Source organism: Falco naumanni, chromosome 15, assembly GCF_017639655.2.
Source record: "Falco naumanni isolate bFalNau1 chromosome 15, bFalNau1.pat, whole genome shotgun sequence".
NCBI lineage: Eukaryota > Metazoa > Chordata > Aves > Falconiformes > Falconidae > Falco > Falco naumanni.
The window spans coordinates 11,015,394-11,034,741 of NC_054068.1; the positions used below are offsets into that span (position 1 = coordinate 11,015,394).

A 19,348-nucleotide genomic window follows, 5' to 3' on the forward strand; every position below is an offset into this window, starting at 1 on the left:
TCTTTAAAAATGGTGGTTGGCAGCCTTTTAAAACCAGATTGTAAAAGTTTAAATTCGAAAGATGTAGAATATCAGAACTATATACTAGACCTTTATTGTATTAGGTGGATGGTTTATAACCAAAGACTATTCATTGGTTTTCTGGAGGAAGTGTCCAATGGTGAATATTATGCTAAGGTTTTAGAAGTGTCAGTTACTTGTTTGAGTAGTTGTTATGATTAATCAAGAAAAGGGATTGAGTTCTAAAATACAGGAAATTGTGTGTATTGAAAAATAATTTCATCATTGAGTTTGTAATTAAGCTTTTTTTTCTTTCAGAATCAAATCCTCATGTCAGCTAAATTCTGGGAATTCAAATTTTCAGTAGAATTTTAAAATGTATGGAAAATATTGTCTTATATTTTTATGTCTATAAAGTATAATATTCAGGAGTCCTAGTCTCCACTGTGACTGAAACACAGAAAAATTGTGTGTGCTGTTAGCTCAACCCAGACAGAATATAAACATCAATTGCTTGAGTCCTGCAATATATTTTGCAAGATTGATGAACATTGCAGGCTACAATGTTTCAACCTCTAGATCATCAAACACCTATCTCTCAAATAAGTTAGTGGATGATTGTTATTTTACTATGCAGAGCTCAGATTTATAATTATGTTTTTTTCAGTTATTTTAAGATAGCTTTATTTGGCTTAAAATGCAGGGTGCTTTAAATGCGTAGAATTTAGTGACGTATTTCAGTTGCTGAGTTTGTGTTTTACTGTACTTCTCCCTATGTAGAAAGTCTATGCAGATAGAAATTCACAGTCTGCTACAAGTATTCTAGGGAATAGTGTCTTATTATGAAGAACATGCCAGAAGAAGGAATAGCTTTCATGCTTCATAGGTATTATGGTTGCTTTTCTTCAGGTTGTCCTAATTTGTAGCCAGTGACATGTGTCACAAGTTACTCAGCTAAGTGATTGTTTTCAGTGTTAATTTGTATATGCACTTGAAGTAATTAATGTGTTAAGAAATTGTGTTATGAGCTACATAGTTTTAAAACACAGGTTATTAAACAAGCCCAAAAAAATTGCAAAAGCTGGCAGTTACTTTTGGCAGCTCCTTAGGAAGTGTTGAGAATGGTAACTGGAGAATATAAAATTAATGATTAATTACTTTTTTAAAAATTACAAGAAAGATTGTCTGAAAAATTACCACAAAATTATCTAAATTTGAAAGCGCTTTGAATCTCTCTCCTCAACAGCTAATTCCTCCTCCACTCTCAAAAAAAGGAGGGGGAACGTAAGGCAATGTTTTGAATGTTCTTAAATGAGACTGTTGACCAATGCATACAGAGCTGTCTAGATTCTAAACTACTTCTGCAGCCCAGTGATACAAGATTTTCTTCCCATATCCCAGGGCCATCATTTGCTAGATCTTTTCCCAGCTGTTTGGGAGGAATACAAGTAAGATTTCTCATTAATATTTCTCTAGCTTCAGCAACGGGGCTTGTATCCAGGACAGTATGTGAGGAAGGAAGCCACCTTCTCTAGGAACAATGGGACCTACTGAAATAGAGAAAGGGTAGTCTGCTTTCCCGTAGGATTTGGTATGTGGGCTTAGGAGAATGCTTTCCTTAAAGTCAGTGACTTTATCTGTACATATTGCATTGCAGAAGGTTCGGAAGTCAAATATCAGCATAGTATTATTTACCTTTGTAGGGAATTGATAGAGCCATCCCTCTTCCTTTCCCAAGTTTAAAAAAAGATATATTTTGATTGCAGTGCCAAACACAAATGTTCAGAAAGATTAAGATACATAACTTCCCGTTCATCCTACATTAATCTCTTCCGTACATGTGCAGTGAATTACAGTCTTTGCATGATAAATGCACAGAGATAAAAGCTTCAGCTGGGCAATCAAGGCACACAATTGATGTTGCACAGCGGACTTTAAATCTGGTGTTTCTTACATTTTGAGTGCTTGGCTTTGCTCTTTAAGTTATTGTTTGACTTCTGTTGTTTGTAATACCTTCATCTGATTTTTTGCAGCTTTTAGGAGTAGAGGATGTAAGCAAACGTAGTACAGCTTTGGGGACAATTTTGTGTTGGGTTCTTGGAAGAAGACAGGCAAATCCATTTTGAAAGGAAGACTTCTTGACTTGTAGGTGGGGTAATCTTTGATTAGACATTTAGTTATGCTTCTCAATTGCTGCTGTGTAAAATATGAATATAATCTGCTTGTTTCAGTTCCTAGAGGAATTCTGAAAAACTGGCTGTTCAGGATAAGCAAGTACCTTGTGGGAAGGGTCTCAATTCTGACCAGTTTAATGCCAAGCTCAAAGGCTCTGGAGCATGGGTGTGTGTCCCAAAAGGATGTATGTTGTCTGAAGCACAGAGTCAGAAGTAGTGGAATGGATTCAGTCAGAAGAATCAGAATCTGCAAGTAACAGAATAGTACAGGGAAAGCAGTAATTAAGAGAAGTACCTGTAATAGGAAGATGTACTTGGTGTTTTACTGGTCTTTCACATTTACAGTCTTTCTGGTTTCTTTAATATATTCAAGAAAAACGTGAATAGGTACAATTATACCGTATAATAGTTTTAGTTTAGGTCCAACTGTAAAATCGTATAGGATTGTAATGGGAGGGGTATTAACTACAGCTAACTACGCACTTTTTTTTAAGGGAAAAATTATTGCAAAATATTCAGGTATATAAAACCAACACATTTTTCATGTTATATACGTTCATCTTATCAGTGCAGCTGCAAGAGGCTTGCCTTTTTAAAATTGGTATGTCATGTTTTACATGAAAGTACTCAGTCTTCGATGAGTATGATATCATAATAATGTTTTGATACATTAAGAAGTATGTACTGTGAGTACTTTTTCAGTGATAACATGCTTGTTTGAAAAAACATTTAATGAAATAAAATATTTGGATGCTTAAAGCAAACATTGGTTTGAGTTAACTGCATCATTTTAATTGAACAATTGTCTCTATTGTTGTAGTTTCCTTTTAGATTTTGATAGACGTTAATTTTAGCTGAATATTAAAAAACTATTAATGTTGCCGAAATTTTATCTGCTATAGGATCTCAGTTAAGGTACAGGATTTTTAGGAAACAAGCTATAATTTGATGGAACTTTGGTTGATCTTAGAAAAATTTTGATCTGGATTCTTGTATTACAAGCAGGTGAAATAAGCTTGGGTTTGCTTGCATGGCTGTATTCTTCAGAGATAATCAGTAAATTCAGAAGTCTTTTAAAACATTATTTAGATTGCATTACATTTTTGCCTCTCTTGTTTTGAAGTTTTTACTTGTGAAATTATGAAAAATAGGTAGGTGCTGCCATCTAGTTTTTCTTTGCTGCGTTTCTTTTGTTTAACTACATTTTTCATTTGTACAGCTTATGGCTTTTCATGCTTTTGATGCAGATATTGTTTGGTGGTTTTCATTATCTTGATAACCAGTTGGTTTACATACATAACCAACCACCCACCCCCGGAAAAGTTACTTATTTAAATTTTGAAAAGAGTAGAACTATTTTTTGTTGGTTACAAAATTGAAGTGCTGCTGTACACCAAGCAGATAAAGTGAATATCATACAGAAACATTAGCCTGGCCCATAATTTTCTATTACAGAATATCTGTTACTGGAGCTCACAAATCAGGTGAAATAGTGTAAATTGGAATTTTCATGAGAATGCTGCAGGAAATAAATTTGGTCTTAGAGTTTGCTAATGTTTTTGTTTCAAGTTTGATTCAAAATATGTTTTCCAGTATGAAGTTGCTTTGTATATTATTAGTGATCAGAAAAAGTAAAGTTGCGTGTAAAGTTTGATGCTTTAGTCCAGATATTTAGGCACGTAAGTGGGCTACTTAGCAGTTCTTCTGCTACAAGTATGATTACCTGTCACTTGATTTTTGTTTTCATTGCCTAAATTGTCCGTTCAATATATCAATAATATACATTGTTAAGAAAATGACAATTCTAGCTTTGTTTTTTGTTGCTTTAGGCATTTTTCTAACTTCTGTGCTTCAGAATTTCAAGTTCATGATACAAATTTTACTGATTTGTTTTTTGTGTTTTGATATTCACTTTCTATTGTTTCACTTTACCATCCTTTTTTAAAAAGAAAAAAAAAAAAGTCTTGAACTTGCGAAAAGTGCTGAATCACCTGCTCTGGAAGTGGCTATATTTTTGCTGTGAAATATGCTCAATGCAAGCAACAACAGCTTAGTCTTTGCTATCACATGTGATGTTGGGAGCAGTTCTAAACTTGGCTGATGTTTCACAGGCTCCTGCTCTTGCTAAAGCAAATCTTTCAAATCTGAGATGGTTCTGATACTATGCTGTGTCTGTATTTTCAGCAGTGTTTATGTTGTCTTTTGGTAATTTTTTCCTCATTTATTGATCTCTTTCTTTTTTTCTGTCTCTTTCACACCCTTTTTGCTGTTTTGAGAAATGCTCGTTTTACTTTTTGCTGAAGTTTGATGCAAATTGATAAATCTTTGTTGCTGCCTGAGGTTTGTTACCATTATTATCAAATAAGCTATTCTGTACTATTTCTTTTTTATAGACATTTTTTGGGCTTCTTGTACAATGTTCTGGAGAATACATTTGTGTTAGTAGGGCAGGTAGGCTGGAAGACCAGAGAAAGTAAAAAATTTATGGTCTCAACTGCGCTTTAACCACAAAATCACTTTCCTTCATGGCGAGTGAAACTTTTCTGTATAAGCAGATAAGTCCTCACTACGTACAAATTCTACTGCTTACATTTTCATAGCATTAATGCATCTTTTAAAACTTCTTAGAAGACACTCAAATCATTAGTAAGGCTGTGAAATTAAACGTGCAAAGATTAGGAAATGCTGTAAAGAAGGTTCCTGAGCAATGTAATAGTGGCTCCCATGTGCATATGCATTATGTTGCATGACCACATACTGCTGTTATTTTTAATTTCTACAGTGTGTAGGCTGGACAGTCTTAATTAATTAATGAAGAATTATGTAATATTTTTTCTCCACTGTTCAGTGGGTTGCTTCAGGCTTATCTGCTGCATACTATCGAAGCCCCCCTCTGAAGTGGGAATTAATAACCAAGCAGGGTTTTTTGTGAAGCTTATCCCTATAACAACTTTCTCAATAATGCAGTTAAGGGGATTATTAGCTTCTTTTTATAAGTAGAAAACAGAGCTTAATTGTCTCTATTTTAAATAAATTAAAAATACAGGTTTATTTTTTGTGTTCAGTTTGACTTCCTTGTCTTCAGTTGCAGCCATAACCACTCCTCGTCACAAACTCCACATTTCAAGTTGGACACTTGAAATATATGGCATAAGAATAGTTATTAGATTATCTGTACTTGCATGCAGCACAAGCACTGAGCAATTGAGGCAAGGGTAGAATCTAATTTGTAGTGCCAGAATTCAGCTGCTTCTTATTCACCAGGTTCTTTGGATGAATTCTAGTGATTATAGATGGACCAGCCACTTACAGAATGAGAAAGTACTTTGATAATGGATTATGTGGATATTTGCTTACACCAACAGGATGCTGACCCTTCAGAGGTAGGGGTTTGGGACTTAGAACCCCAGATTACTCAAGGTCTCTTTGGTGGTCCCAGGATCCTCTGCCTGTCTTGTCTAATTGCTCCCAGTTCTGTCCTGTGTCTTCCTTGCCTGTTATTCTCCTAGTTCGTGAACCCAAAAGGGGCATCACAAATGTGAGGAACACAGCAGCACCTCTCAGCTTTTTGGGTTCTGCTGCTTGACTCCAGTGATGCTGTGGTGTCTCAGAGCTGTGCTGGCAATGAAGGTTCTGCCTCTGCCGGCTGACATGTTAGAGGTTCTGCCTCCGGTCGTTTTCTGCAATTCTGCGCAAATGTCAAGTTTTTAAAGGGTTAGTACTTAGGCTCAATTTGGCTGTATTTTTACCAGAGTGAAAAAGTGAAATCACTGACATACAAATTACTCTGCATCTGACGTTTAAGTGCATGTTCCAGACAAACTATAACCAAAAGAACTGAGAGGCAGTCAATAAGTATATGAAGTTTTTCCATGAACTCTTTACAAATTTCACAGAATTTTAAGTATCAGAGAACAGAGTTTGTTAATGGGGAGTGTTATGGTACCTTCACAGTAGGGAGGGCTACAGCTGTGCGTATAAGAAAGGTTGTATAAATTAGGTGTTCTAAAATGATGAGGTGGGCTGAGCCTGGTGGGGGCCAGGTGCCCACCAAAGCGGCTCTGTCACCCCCCTCCTCATCCAGACAGGGGAGAGAAAATGCAAGGAAAGGCGAAAGGCTGGTGGGTCGAGCCAAGGGCAGGGAGATCACTCGCCACACAGCGGCACGGGCAGAACGGACTCGACTCGGGGAGATCAGCTGAATTTGTTACCAATCCAACGGGATTAGGGTAACGAGAACTAACCCGAGTGTTAAGAACAGCTTCCCCCCTCCCCTCCCCCCTCCCCAGGCTCAGCTTCGCTCCCGATGTCTCTCCCTCCTCCCCGCGGCGGGGCAGGGGGACGGGGAATGGGGCTGGGGTCAGTCCCGCACACGCTGTCGCTGCCGCTCCCGCCCCTCACACGCTGCCCCTGCCCCGGCCTGGGGTCCCAGGGGCTGCGGGTGGGGGTCTGCTCCCCGTTACCCCCCGGGGCTGGGGGCACAGCCTGCCTCGCCGGGGGCTTCCCCACGGGCTCCGGCGCCTGGAGCCCCCCCCGGCCCCCTCCTGCCCTGGCCTGGGGGGCTGCAGGGCTGTTGCTCTCCCACGGGCTCCCTCCCCTCTCCCCCTGCAGCTGCTCTTGCGCAGGAACTTTCCCCCTTTTGAAACCCGTTATCCCAGAGGCGCTGCCAGCGTCGCTGCCGGGCTCGGCCTTGGCCAGCAGCGGGTCCGTCTGGGAGCCGGCTGGCATCGGCTCCATCGGGCACGGGGGAAGCTGCTGGCACCCTCCCACAGAAGCCACCCTGTGCCCCCGCGAGCACAGCCTTGCCATGCAACCCCAATATAGATAAGCTACCAGGTTTGACCTTTAGCCTTAAGCTCCTTCCAGTGTCTGTGATCCCACCTTGGTTTTCTCTTCATTAAATTGTCTTTTATTGTTTGAGGCATCAGGGCACCTTAGGGTGGCCTGTTTTGTTCATAAGAAGTCTTCTGGATTAATGTTTAGAATTTAGTTTGATTTCAGATATTGCAAATCGAAATCTAAACTTAAAGGTCATATTCTGCTGAAATTGAGTTTTGCATAGTACCTAGTGAAGCAATGTATGGGAAGACACAAAGAGGTGTCATGATGTGTATTGTGATAACTTGCCCCTGCTTTTGTGTTAATGTTTGTTAAGATGCTGTTGGAGGATTTTCTTTCTTCCTTTTGTGGTTGATAGTGGCCAAGTTTGTTGACAGGACTGATCATGAAATGTATATGCAATATACTTGTCAAAATAAGCTCTCTGGCTTTGTAGTGCAGGGACTGTGTTGCTGGCACCCTATAGTACAAAATAAAAGTATACCACAAACCTGTTTCTGAGGATTTACATACATCAGTGGCTATTTAAATTGTCTTGATTTTATGAAGCTGGAATGCACTATGCAGTACCCAAAATTGGTCTAGGCCTGCCTTGGCAGTGACAAATAATCTTTGGTGTATTTTCTCGATATTCAAACGGCCTGCTTTTTCAAATGCAGCCTTGCATATTCCTTCAAATATAGAGGCGGCTTGTTAGTGCAAGACAGGCACAAGTGCAATTTGCTCCCATTCTTGCCTCAAGCTTTGCCTCTCTATTCGTGTGTCCAGAGCTCTGGGGAGAAGGCCTACATAGGAAAGTGAAGATGAGGTTATTTAGAGACTGAATTTACAGGGGACAGAGTAATTCCACACTGTTTTCTTCCATGAACAATTCTAGTGTGTGCTTCCTGCCTTTGTGGAGGTGGCTTCTTGCACCCTGAAACTGGGATCGGCTGCCTTATCTGCATCACTTGTGAAGGCAGAAGGAAGCTTGGGACATCCCTTGTCTAAGCTGGCCAGATGTGAGCCAGATTAGTTTTGAAATCCTTCTTTCCAAAGTAGCACTGTGTTGTGCTCCTCTGACAGTTTCTGATCTCTCTGTGTGGGCAGAGCCAGCCCAAGTCTGTATGCAACAGGCTACTGTAAGCATTCTCCAGTGTCCCCACGGAGGTTGGTGGTGGGTTATATACTGCATTCATGTTCTAGTTTCCTGCCTGCTAATGTCTGAGTACAGGGAAAAAGCCTCTTAAACATTACTTTCATGTATTTAGGATATGTAAAAATATGTGATGTGTTTAATCAAAAATAATACAGTTACATTTGAAAATGTATTCTTTTCTAAGCCTTTCTTGGTAGTTTTGGAGTTTAATAGCATACCAAACCTTAGCAGTTTTTCTTTGAAGAACATCATACATTCTTTTAGATTGTTCCAGTAGGAACTTGACACATTGGGTTAATTTTTTTTTATATATATTGTTGATAATTTTTTCCTTTTTGATGGATTTTTCATGAGATCTGTTTACGGCTTTCCTTTCATAGAAAACACAGCTATTTGTTTCTAAATAGTTTTTAGCAGTTCTTCTTGAAGCATTTGTGTTGGGGAGTCCTTAGAGTGTCTTCTAGCAACTTGTATCTGTCATTTGAAAATCATTTCCATGATACTTAAGAATTTCTCTAGGCTAGTTCCTTGTTATGTTTCTCATACACTTGTTTCATACTTACCTTTTTTAACATTTATGAGTTTTGGAACAGCATTAGTAGACTATTGCGTTACTTTGTTTGCAGTTTTTTGGTAGTAAGCCTTTTTTTTTTCATATCTAACATGTTAGTACACTTTACTGCCATTTTGTATCAAAGGCTTTTGTCACTATTGATTTCTAAAACTGAGGGTGAATTTTAGTCTTCATGTTGCATAGTTTGCTCCTGTGGTCTGGCACAGTGGAGTACATACTTAGTTGAATAGTATGCTGTTATAACTCTGAAATTTTGTATTTTGATTATATGCAGCATTGTTTTCAAGTATGTTCCTGTGATGAATCGTGAGCACTTACTAGATGAGAAAAATTCTCTAGGTAGCAGTCTGAGCTATGTATTTGTGGATTTCTGGCCGCAGATCTTTCTCAGAACTGAGCAACTGCCAGAAGTTTGCCTGGTTATCTTGCTTGCTTTATAAATCCTCACCTCTGGAAGCTCTTACTGACAAGAAAGGGGCAGATATATCTCATGGGCATGTTGTATTTCTAGATTGGAAGCACTGATTATAAGCAAATGACCAAGATACACAGTATTTATGTTTTTAACTGCAAACATTCATTGAGTAAATATAGTTTCATTCAACCCATATTTTAAGGAAATTGGAGTAAGTGATCTTCTTTACAATGAAGAAAGTAAGTGTGGTATTTAACAACAGAAGAAGCTTCTTCCAAAAAACCCAGACAATTCTGCCTATTCACGGTGATGCTGTTTATTGTCTCTAGGATGTCTCAGTATATAAGACATCCCTAAGTCAAGATTTCAAAAATCTTGAATGCTATCCAAACAAAAAAAGAATGTTTTGTTTGGATGTCAGGTAGATTTTTTTTATTTTATTTTTCCCCACCTTTTCCTCCCTGAGTATAGAAGATTGATATACAGTAGACGATATTGTTGGACTGATCCGTAAGGAATGCTTGGGGTTTTGCATGCCTGCCTGGGCCTCTGTTCCTTTTGGAGATCTCTCAAGTGTACTGGGTGTACTTTGAAGACGTATTTTATGTAGGCTTAGTAGGCAATGTAAGAATCTAAAATAAGCAGCTCTTTATAAAAATATTAGAGACATACATAATTTAAAATGTAAATCAAGGAATAACGGTTTTATCTTGTGAGAAACAGTATTGTCTATGATTTATTACTACAGCCACTTGGAAAATTTGTCTTTTCTAAGTATGTGTTTGAATATAAATCTTAACGAATATAAGTTGCAAGAGACCAGTGGAGCCTCTGTTTTTAACGAGTGGTTCTCTTTTTGTCATAATTGCCATATTGTCTGAGGTATTTCTTCCATAATGGTATTTACATTCCTGTAGAATTAAATAACAACTTTCCTGGGTACATTTTTTAATTCCTAAATATTGTCCTTTTATATGATGGTAAGAGATGTCAACCTCTCAGGTAAAGTAAGTTACAAAACCACTATGTTTGCTGCATGAGAGATATACTGAGTTGTAGAGTATGCTACTGAGTGAGAGGCTATAAGCCAGTCATTTTCCTTTGTCTGCACTTAACATTCCAGTTGCTGTCCGGTTACAGAGTGTGCATTTATGACAAAGATTCCCCAAATGCTTAGACTTTATTTTTGTGCAAATTAATTTCTATATGTTTTAATCTGAAATTACATTTTCTGCTCTCTGAATTTTCTCTGCATGTTAATTTTCTTCAAGAAAAAGCAATAGAACAGGCCAGTAAATATCAAAAGGACCAATATGTGTTACTGGCAATTATAAACTCAAATCTTGATGAATACTGAAATGTAAATATTACAACTGAACTAATAGATCAATGTAACATCAATTTTTTGCAGGTCACATCCTATAGGATGTGACCTGCAAAAAATTGATGTTCTATTCATTTCCACATATCTGTATGAAAAATAGCTTTTTAGGAGAAATACTGCAACCATACCATTGAACATAAGAAAGCTCATTTTTGCATTATTTGTGAATATATATTTAAAAATGTATTACTAGTTTTGGGGTTTTTTTTTCAGCATTCATAATGATTATTCATGTAATCAGTATTATAAAAAAGTATTGGAAATCAAGTTTATAAGGAGGAAAAAATATAAAATGCTTATTTTTCCTTTATTAGCAACCAACTTCTGTAGCCACATCTACTGTCCGCCTAGGACTTCCAGTGCAAGCCAAAGTTGTTCCATCAACTGCTACTCCTGTCAGTGCTACAACTGCTGCGACTCTGCCTGGAGGCTCTATTCTTTCACATACCACAGTAAGTAGTAAGAATATAAAAAGCAAAAAATGGGTGAAGAAAATGATGTTTGTAATTACATAGTTTTTTCAAAAGTGAATTTTAATGTTCATGTTTGTTTTTATTGCAAACGTAATACCAGGAATAATAATGAATGTATAGTCAGAATGTGCTATGCAGGTGCTGAGTGATAGCCTAGATCTTATTTTCTAATGTTTCATAGAATCACAGAATGGTTTGGGTTGGAGAGACCTTAAAGATCACCTAGTTCCAGCCTCCCACATGGGCAGGGACACCTTCCACTGGAGCAGGTTGCTCAAAGCCCCATCCAGCCTGGCCTTGGACACTGCCAGGGATGGGGCATCCACAGCTCCTCCGGGCAGCCTCTTCCAGTGTCTCACCACCCTGACAGATTAGATATTAGGGAGAAATTCTCTACTAAGTCTGTGCTCTTTTTAAAACCGTTAGCCCTTGTCCTATTGCTACAAACCCTTGCAAAAGTCTGTCCCCATCTTTCTTATAATTCCCCTCCCTTTAAGTATTGAAAGGCAGCTATAAGGTTTTCCTGGAGTTGAGTTTTCTCCAGGTTGAGCAACCCCAATTCCATCAGCCTGTCTTTTTTTTACCCCCAATGTTTTTTGGGGTAGTGTAGATGCAGTTTTAAGCAAGCTTTATTTTAAAAGAGAAAACTTAAATCAGCTGGCCTCACAAATACTGTTTCGGTGGTGGACATGCGGCACTATGTTTGTTCCCCATCGAGAACTGTGGTATCTGCTGTATGGTCACCAGTGCTGCAGGACCCATGGCATCACCTGTGGCATTGCAGTGCCTGGGTCAGCTTGTTCTGCCGCTGCACCCAAGACAGAGCAAAGCTCTGCTGTCAGGCTGGATTGGGAGGTTCTGGTGGCTTCTGCTCAGTGTGTTAGGCTACTTGGCTGAGCTCTCTGTAGCTTCTGCAGTCTCATTTGGTGTGTCTGAGATTTTTTTGGCACTTGGAAGAGTGGCTTATTAGGTCAGATAAAGTGTGAGAGCTGAACTGGATGAGGGTGGGGGTGTGTGTACGTGGTGTTCTGTGCAGCCTGATAAGCTTTCCAGCCTGCCAAGGTTGAGGAGTGTGCCACATGGTATATGGCCCAGCTAGGTCCATCCAGGACAGTTTGATTCACTAGGTCTTTGCACTGGTGCAAAAGCATGTATGCTGCTACTGGGCTCACCACTATTTAGGAAACCACTAATGGTTAATACCAGATTCACTAGTGTTAGTGTATTTGTCATCTACATCTGAGCTGTCATTGTAACTGTGGTATAGATAATTGTAAACCTGATGACATGACCTCAGATCATTGGGAACTGAGTTGTTACATTAAGGGCCAAATTTACAGAAAGTTGAGTTTGAGAAGTCACATCATCATGATGATCTTACATGGCTGGATAATAGCATCTTATTTTTTAGTGGCACACTTTTTTTTGTAATAGAAAGAACTTTATATGAGGACTTTCACTGTTCAGTAAAGGGTGACAAAATTAGGGTTATAAGTAAGGTCAGTGGTTCTATTTGTCAGCATGGCTGTATTTGAAAGGAAACAAGTTTTTCTTGTCAGACTTTCAAGAACTTTATGATAGAGTAAAAGATTTTAAAGAAGATAATCAGCTTTTTTCAATATAAAATATTAATAGGTATCAGTAGCTACAACAAGTGCTCAAAATTTATTCAAGACAACAGTAGCAACTGGAACGTCGGCTTCTCAACAACCTGCAGTAATTACTGGTGGACAGACTCAAGCTTCAGCACAAAACCAGGGTCAGCCTCGGCTGCCACTTCCACCTCATACAACAGCACAAGTACCAGCACAGCCCCAGGTCATACCAAGCTCTCCTGTACCCGGAACTACAGTTGTATCACAGGTAAGTTTTAAAATACTAGATACTTGGTCTCCTTAGTATTTCCTGAACTTCTCGGGTCTATTCAGAAACAGAAAGAACTTTTCCTGCATGCAGGCACGCTTTCCATGATGGAACAAACACTTTCCAAAGAAGAAAACCTTCCCCTCTTTTCAAGTAAATTGGATACCAATTCTGAGAGGAAGAACACATGTGGTTGGCTCTCCCCATCCTGCCATGTACATGTCAGTAGTGAAAGAACCATTCTGTTTCTGTAGGCAGAAGAATCAGGCCTTCAGTCTATGAACTTTGTTATTATCATGTTGCTGATCCTCAAAACTGTGGTTACACTGAAGTGTAATGTTTCTGTTTCTTGGAGTAATAACACCATATAAAAACAATGGCTTGAAAAATTGAAGCTTTTTTTACTACTGATGAAGAAAAGATTAGATATGGTGATGTTTGAAGAGTTTCTAATTTGATTTTACTGCTGTAGCTGCTTTGTACAAAAAAACGTTCTGAATCAATTTAACAAATTTAGATAGCTTGGGGAACATTGTACATTGTGTATTGAGCATCTCAAAGGAGATTGCATCTCACAACAAATTGTTGTGTTACTTCTCATATTTAAAGTTATTTTTATCAAAACAGACTGTAAAGTATTAAATATATTTCTTTCATTGTTTTGTGGTTTGGGTTTTTTTTTTGTTAGTATTTGTGAGGTATGATGTTCAGTTACATAAAGAAGTGAAGAAAATGTCAGCTAACTAGCAGCAACTGTAAAATAGCTGCAGATGTATGTCAAATATGTCCTGCCTGAATTGGGACAGTTTCATAATTTTCCCCTGTTATAGTGATCAGAGCACGCATTGATCCTAACGGAAAATAGCATGGATCTGATATTTGTTTTCTCTGGCTTTTGCAGGAAATGCAAGAGAATGTGAAAAAATGCAAAAACTTTTTAGCTACCCTTATAAAACTTGCTTCTCACAATTCACCATCTCCAGAAACATCCCGTAATGTGAAAGCTCTGGTTCAAGATTTGTTGGTAAATACTTAGTTATCTTCATTTTGTCAGTTACCTAGTAAGCTTGTTATTTACATGTGCTGAAAACTACTGCTTTGTTCTTAACCATTTTTTTTTTGTTGTAATGAAAGTGAAAGGAGTTGGGCTGCATCAAAGTGGTATGTTTCATGTCTTCAAAAATCTGTTAAAGGTAGGCTTTCTCTTAGTTTCTGGAAGGGGAAATGCAACAAAGTATGCATTTGTCAAAAGCACTTTTGTTTTGATGGATAATATTTTGGTCTTCTATTTAGAAAAATAGAGTAAAATACAGGATTTTTCCTTGAGGATGCGTGAAGTTTCTTTTTCTCCAAACTATGGTCTTCTCTGAAACAGTAAGAAGCTATTAAATGTGGTTTAGAGTTTCTTGGACTGAAGGAAAAGTATTTTGCTAAGCTGCTGAGTCCGAGCAGTTCTGCAGGCAGATGCTGCTGCATGGGGCCTTCACTGCAGGTGGATTTCAAGAGGCAAAGTTGTGTTTCTGCTAGACAGAGTCCTTGGGCTGAGAAGAAGTCTGACTTACTGTAGTCTGCAGTGCAACAGATTTTTCAGTGAATTTCATAAATGAGTTGCAAACAGATGTTACTGTGGAGCTGAACAAATGATCAAGCTTCTTAGAAGAAATTAATTATAGTCTATGAAGAACTTGGATTTAAAAGTATTAAAATATGATATGTGTTTCTTTGGGTTCATTGACAGAGAAGCCTGTCTATTTTAGACAAGCCTAAGACTTTCTTTAAGTATGACCCATTCAACAATAATACAATTCAACAATAATAAGTGGTTCCAATAAAACCTCATTTTAACTTTTGAAAACTAGGAAAGATTAACTAGGTGAAGGTAACTACTTTAAATATTTTAAACAAAGTAATGAGACACATGACATGATAAATATATTTATTGAAGGTTGTTTTGGTTTGTTTGGCTTTGTTCTTGTTCTCTATCAGTGCAGGAAAGCTAATGAATGTTCTTATTACAACCTGAGATTGTAAGTAATGGTGCTGGAGTTTTCTGGTATTAACTACTGAATATGTGAAATATATATATTCATAAGTGTATATTTTGTGAGTATATACACATGTCTACACATACACACATTTGTATAGGTGAAAATTCTGTATATATAATTACATGTACGCTTTTTATATATGCATATGCTTTACATCTCTTTTATATATAAGTACACATACGTATATTCTACTAACTTAAACTGGACCTTCAAAATTGGTTTTGGAATGAAGTAAAGATACTTTCTTATTACAGGGGCTGACATATTTTATAATAGTTTGTAAGGTTAGTTCAACAACCTGTTTTGTTTAATTAATATTTTTTAAAAGAAATCCCTATGTAAATGTTAGTGGGAGAATGGAGTCCTAAAAAGGACTTAAGTGTTTGTGGGATCTTGTTGCTTCTTAAATTGTGCATCGCAAAGGGAGCTGTCTGAATTCTGAGTGGCATATTACATATATAAATTACCTCTTGACAGAAGGATTTTATAGAGAGGAGTTGAGGGACTTGAGCTTTGAAAGTTATTCTTGGTATGGTAGCCTGTTTAGCTAGAGATACATACATATATATTATCTGGAAAAAAAACAACCAGACAACTGAACTGAGTTTTTGATGATTTTCTTTTTTTCTTCCCCGTGAAGGATGCAAAGATTGATCCGGAAGAATTTACAGGCCGCCTTCAATCGGAACTCAAATCATCTCCTCAGCCATATCTTGTACCTTTCCTTAAGGTAATAAGAATATTGTTTAGATAAATTTATTTCAGTGCAAATGTCGGTACGTGAAATTTTAGCATATAGTTTTTAAGCGGAAATAGCTTCACCTGTCTAGAGCAGGACTACTCAGTTTTACTTCGTGCTGGCAATATCTTCTTGGCTGGAAGTCACGTGCAGGCTCCGTTGCTGCGGGGCCAGCCAGGTGCTGCTTTCTGCTTCCTTCCGCGGCTGGGAGCTGTGGCTGCTGCTGCAGCTGCCTGCGCCCTGACGGGCTGCAGGAATGGTAAGAAAGGGGATCCCTACAGGAGGGAGACCTCATGTGTTTGGGGCCTTGGTTTAGGTTTAAGAAAAATTTTATTTGTCATCCAGAGCTGATCTGGAGTTTACTGCTTGAGTAGCCCTGATCTAGAACTTTGTAGTAATTAGATTCATATAAAAAAGCACTTACTCCCTAGCTTGGAATTCATCCATTACCTATTCTGTAGTGATCCTTTACTGTTATAATGTATATGCTTTTCTGTGGTAGTAGGTAATGTTTTTTGTTAAGAAGTTCAGCTTTCACGTTTGGAAGAGTCAGAAGTTATTTCTATAGAATGCTTCAAGTAATTTGATAAGCTTTTTCCATATTGTTTTTTTAATCTACCTTTGAGTCATTGATAACTTTCAATGTATGTGTCATGGTCATTATGAAAAATGGATAATGCTGTTGAAATAACTGATTAGCTGATCCTGCTTGTAATCTGGAACTAATCTATAATAGAAGATCTAATGCGGTACCAAATGGATTTATTGTTGGGTCCTAAGTTGGTATAGGTGGGGGAAAATTTAACTTCTAATTGGGTCTTGTACCTTAGCTACAATAGTTTCCATATGCAAAATTATATACAGGCATACAAAGCGTGTTTAATTATGTCCCAACAAAACCACAACTATAATTTAAAAAGCATTTTTCTTCTAGTCCTTCTCAGTTTAGGGCAGATTTCCTTTCTTTCTTCTCTCAGTTCAGCTTTTCTTCAGAACTCTCTCCGTCTGCTTCTGGTTTTTCAAGTTATCATTAACCCTTTTTTTGTGCCTTTTCCTGCTCTTATACCACAGTCACTTTAGCATCATGATAAGTTTTAACTTGCTTCCTTTCTTTGAAGTCTTTTCTTGGCAACCGGTATTAAGTTTTTAAATAAATATTAGAAGTTTAGTAAGAACTGTGGCTTGGGCTAAACACTGTTGCATTCTACAGCTGCCTGGGGGGAGCACTTCAAAGGAACACTACTACCACTTAAAAAGTAAAAAGTTTATGGGTGAAGGTACAATATAGCCTTTTAGAACTGTATTTTTTAGTTGAACTGGTCTGAACATGAAGCATACAATAGTACACTTTCCTAATCCAGTCAGAATACATTACATCAGTAATAATACAGTAAACAGCTATTGCTGTAGGGCATCAGCAGTTAAATCATCTTGTTCTAGGTACTGGAGTCATGTCAGGAGAAGTAAATTGGTGCAGCTTACTACTTCTGGCATGCAGTGGGAATAGGGTTGTTCCTATGGTTCTGCCTTTTCTGTTTCCATTTTTTGCCCTTCCAAAGGCCTAAGCTACAAGTTCTAGGTAGTCTTGAGGAGGAGAGTGTGACGTTTTACTGCTGTGCTGGAATTAGGGCGCCTGAAAATCAAAAGGGTTGCTAAATCAAAATTGGAAGCTTATTAAAAATGTAAACCGAACTCTCCCTCTTACAAAGTATGTTCAGTCTTACTACTTTTTGACAAATAGGCAGGTAATAAAATTGGAAAGAAAGCTGCATTCTTTTTATTGTATTTACAGCAAATTTAAAAATATTTTTTTGTCAGCCTAAATTTGATGTTTCATAAACTTTCTTCTCTTTTTAGAAAAGTCTACCTGCATTGAGACAATCTTTACTGAATAGTCAACATTCAGTTTTGCAAGGACAGCCGTCTCAGCAGCCGCTTCAACAAACCAAGCTATCACAAGTTATACCTCAGCCTGCCTCGGGAAGCATTTCCTCTGTTGTCACAACACAGACAATAGGAATAAGGCAACCAAACAACATTTGCACAGTCTCTGTATCAAATACAGTGCAGCCTCCTCAGGTTAAGGTGGTACAGTCAAATCAGAGTTCTCAACTGGTAGGTACTGTAGTGTCAAAGAGAATTTCTTGACAAACTGAATAGCAGTTTTCAATGTTATTTTTATTGCAGCTTGTTTGGGAAAATAATTTTTGGTTTGTCTGTATCATATTCTGTGATATGTAGTAGTACCTTATTTTATGGCAGTTAGTTCACAAGTGTGTTCAACCATTAGTTTAGATTGCATTGTTAACATAGCTTAAATCTACGAAAGTATGCTCTTGGCCTTTGTGTCTGGACTACAGTGATTGTTACGTGAGCACAGTGGAATTTGTTAATTACAAATGTAGAACAGAAAGCTTTTCAGGACTTACAGGCAAGAGTATGATTTTTAGTACGTCATTAAGTATGCTGCTTTGCTTAGATTAGTTTGCATTAAAATTAACTCTCATTTTAAACTCTTCTACATATAGTTGTAAAATCATGTAGGCTAGCTGTACTGTTTTAGCATGTTTTGTTTAGAAATAGTGCCATACTTTATTTACTGAAATATGTCATTGTTGGGCATATTAGAGTATCACATGCTTAGATTCATTCATTTCAAAGGCACTATCATTAAGGCAACTATACAGCCACTTTCTCAATGGGTGTGTGGGGAATTTATCCTGCTGTTACATAGGATCTTGCTTGTGTGTTTACAGTTGTAATTAAAATACATTTAGGATTTTTACAAGGCCTTGAATTTATACAGGCATTATCATCGTTCAAGCAAAGATGTAAGTTCCTTTGTGGTTTCTGTGTATGTATGAGTACAAGTACTTGACTTAAGTTTCAAAATCAAACTGTCAAGTTCCAGAAGGTGTATAAAGTTGGTAGCAATTTATATTACCAAGATTCAGAAAAGCACATACAATAATGTAAAACTTTACACTTACCTATCCTTCTGTTCATAGGCTCTATAAACGATATAAATAATTTGTAGGGTGTGTGGAGAGAGAGTATTTCTTTTGCTTTAAAAATAGTTGTGCACACTGAAAATGTCTGAGCCATCTGAGCCATGTCTTTTGAACCTTACAAATACTTTCTAGTAGTTAAATTACTTTAAAATGAAATTATTATAATTTTACCATCCTTTAGTGAGCATAGTTTTAATTTGTAAGAACATCTTAGATGCTAAGACTTCTGACTTGGGCTTTTGCAATACACACAAGATGCTTGGATATTTTGCACTTTAACTCACCTGCTTCCTGTTCAGCCGCTTGCATTCTTTTTTTTTCTACGATGGGTTCCCCCCACCTTTTCTGGACTGTTGTATTAATTAGAAATGTGTGCCTCAGACCTTTTGTGACTTCTTTTTGATTCATCCATGTTTCGTAAGACTGAATTGACAATAGTTTTGGTACTTCCAAGGTAGTGGAGTGGGAACTGGTTGCAATTACAGGCAGTAAGTGTAGAAATTTCTCCTTGTCCTGGGGAGAGCAGATTTCTGACAGCAGCTGACAGGTTCTTTACGGGCCCTGAATGTTTATACTTATATGTCTAGCCTTATCTCACGCTACAGTCTTAAGAGGAACCTACTGCCAAGTAACACAGCTTTTTCCAATGTTTTGCAATCGACTTTAAACATTCCTGTGCCTACTAGGTAT

General features: G+C 37.7%; 1 protein-coding gene across 1 annotated transcript in view; it reads left to right on the top strand.

Moving 5' to 3' along the window:
- Positions 1–19,348, top strand: part of LOC121097734 (transcription initiation factor TFIID subunit 4-like) — a 146,380-nt gene that overhangs the window by 7,698 nt on the left and 119,334 nt on the right. Inside the window, 5 exon segments of the mRNA XM_040614990.1 lie at positions 10,839–10,976; positions 12,633–12,860; positions 13,762–13,884; positions 15,549–15,638; positions 17,505–17,762. Of these exon segments, the coding sequence (XP_040470924.1) occupies positions 10,839–10,976; positions 12,633–12,860; positions 13,762–13,884; positions 15,549–15,638; positions 17,505–17,762 (837 nt within the window).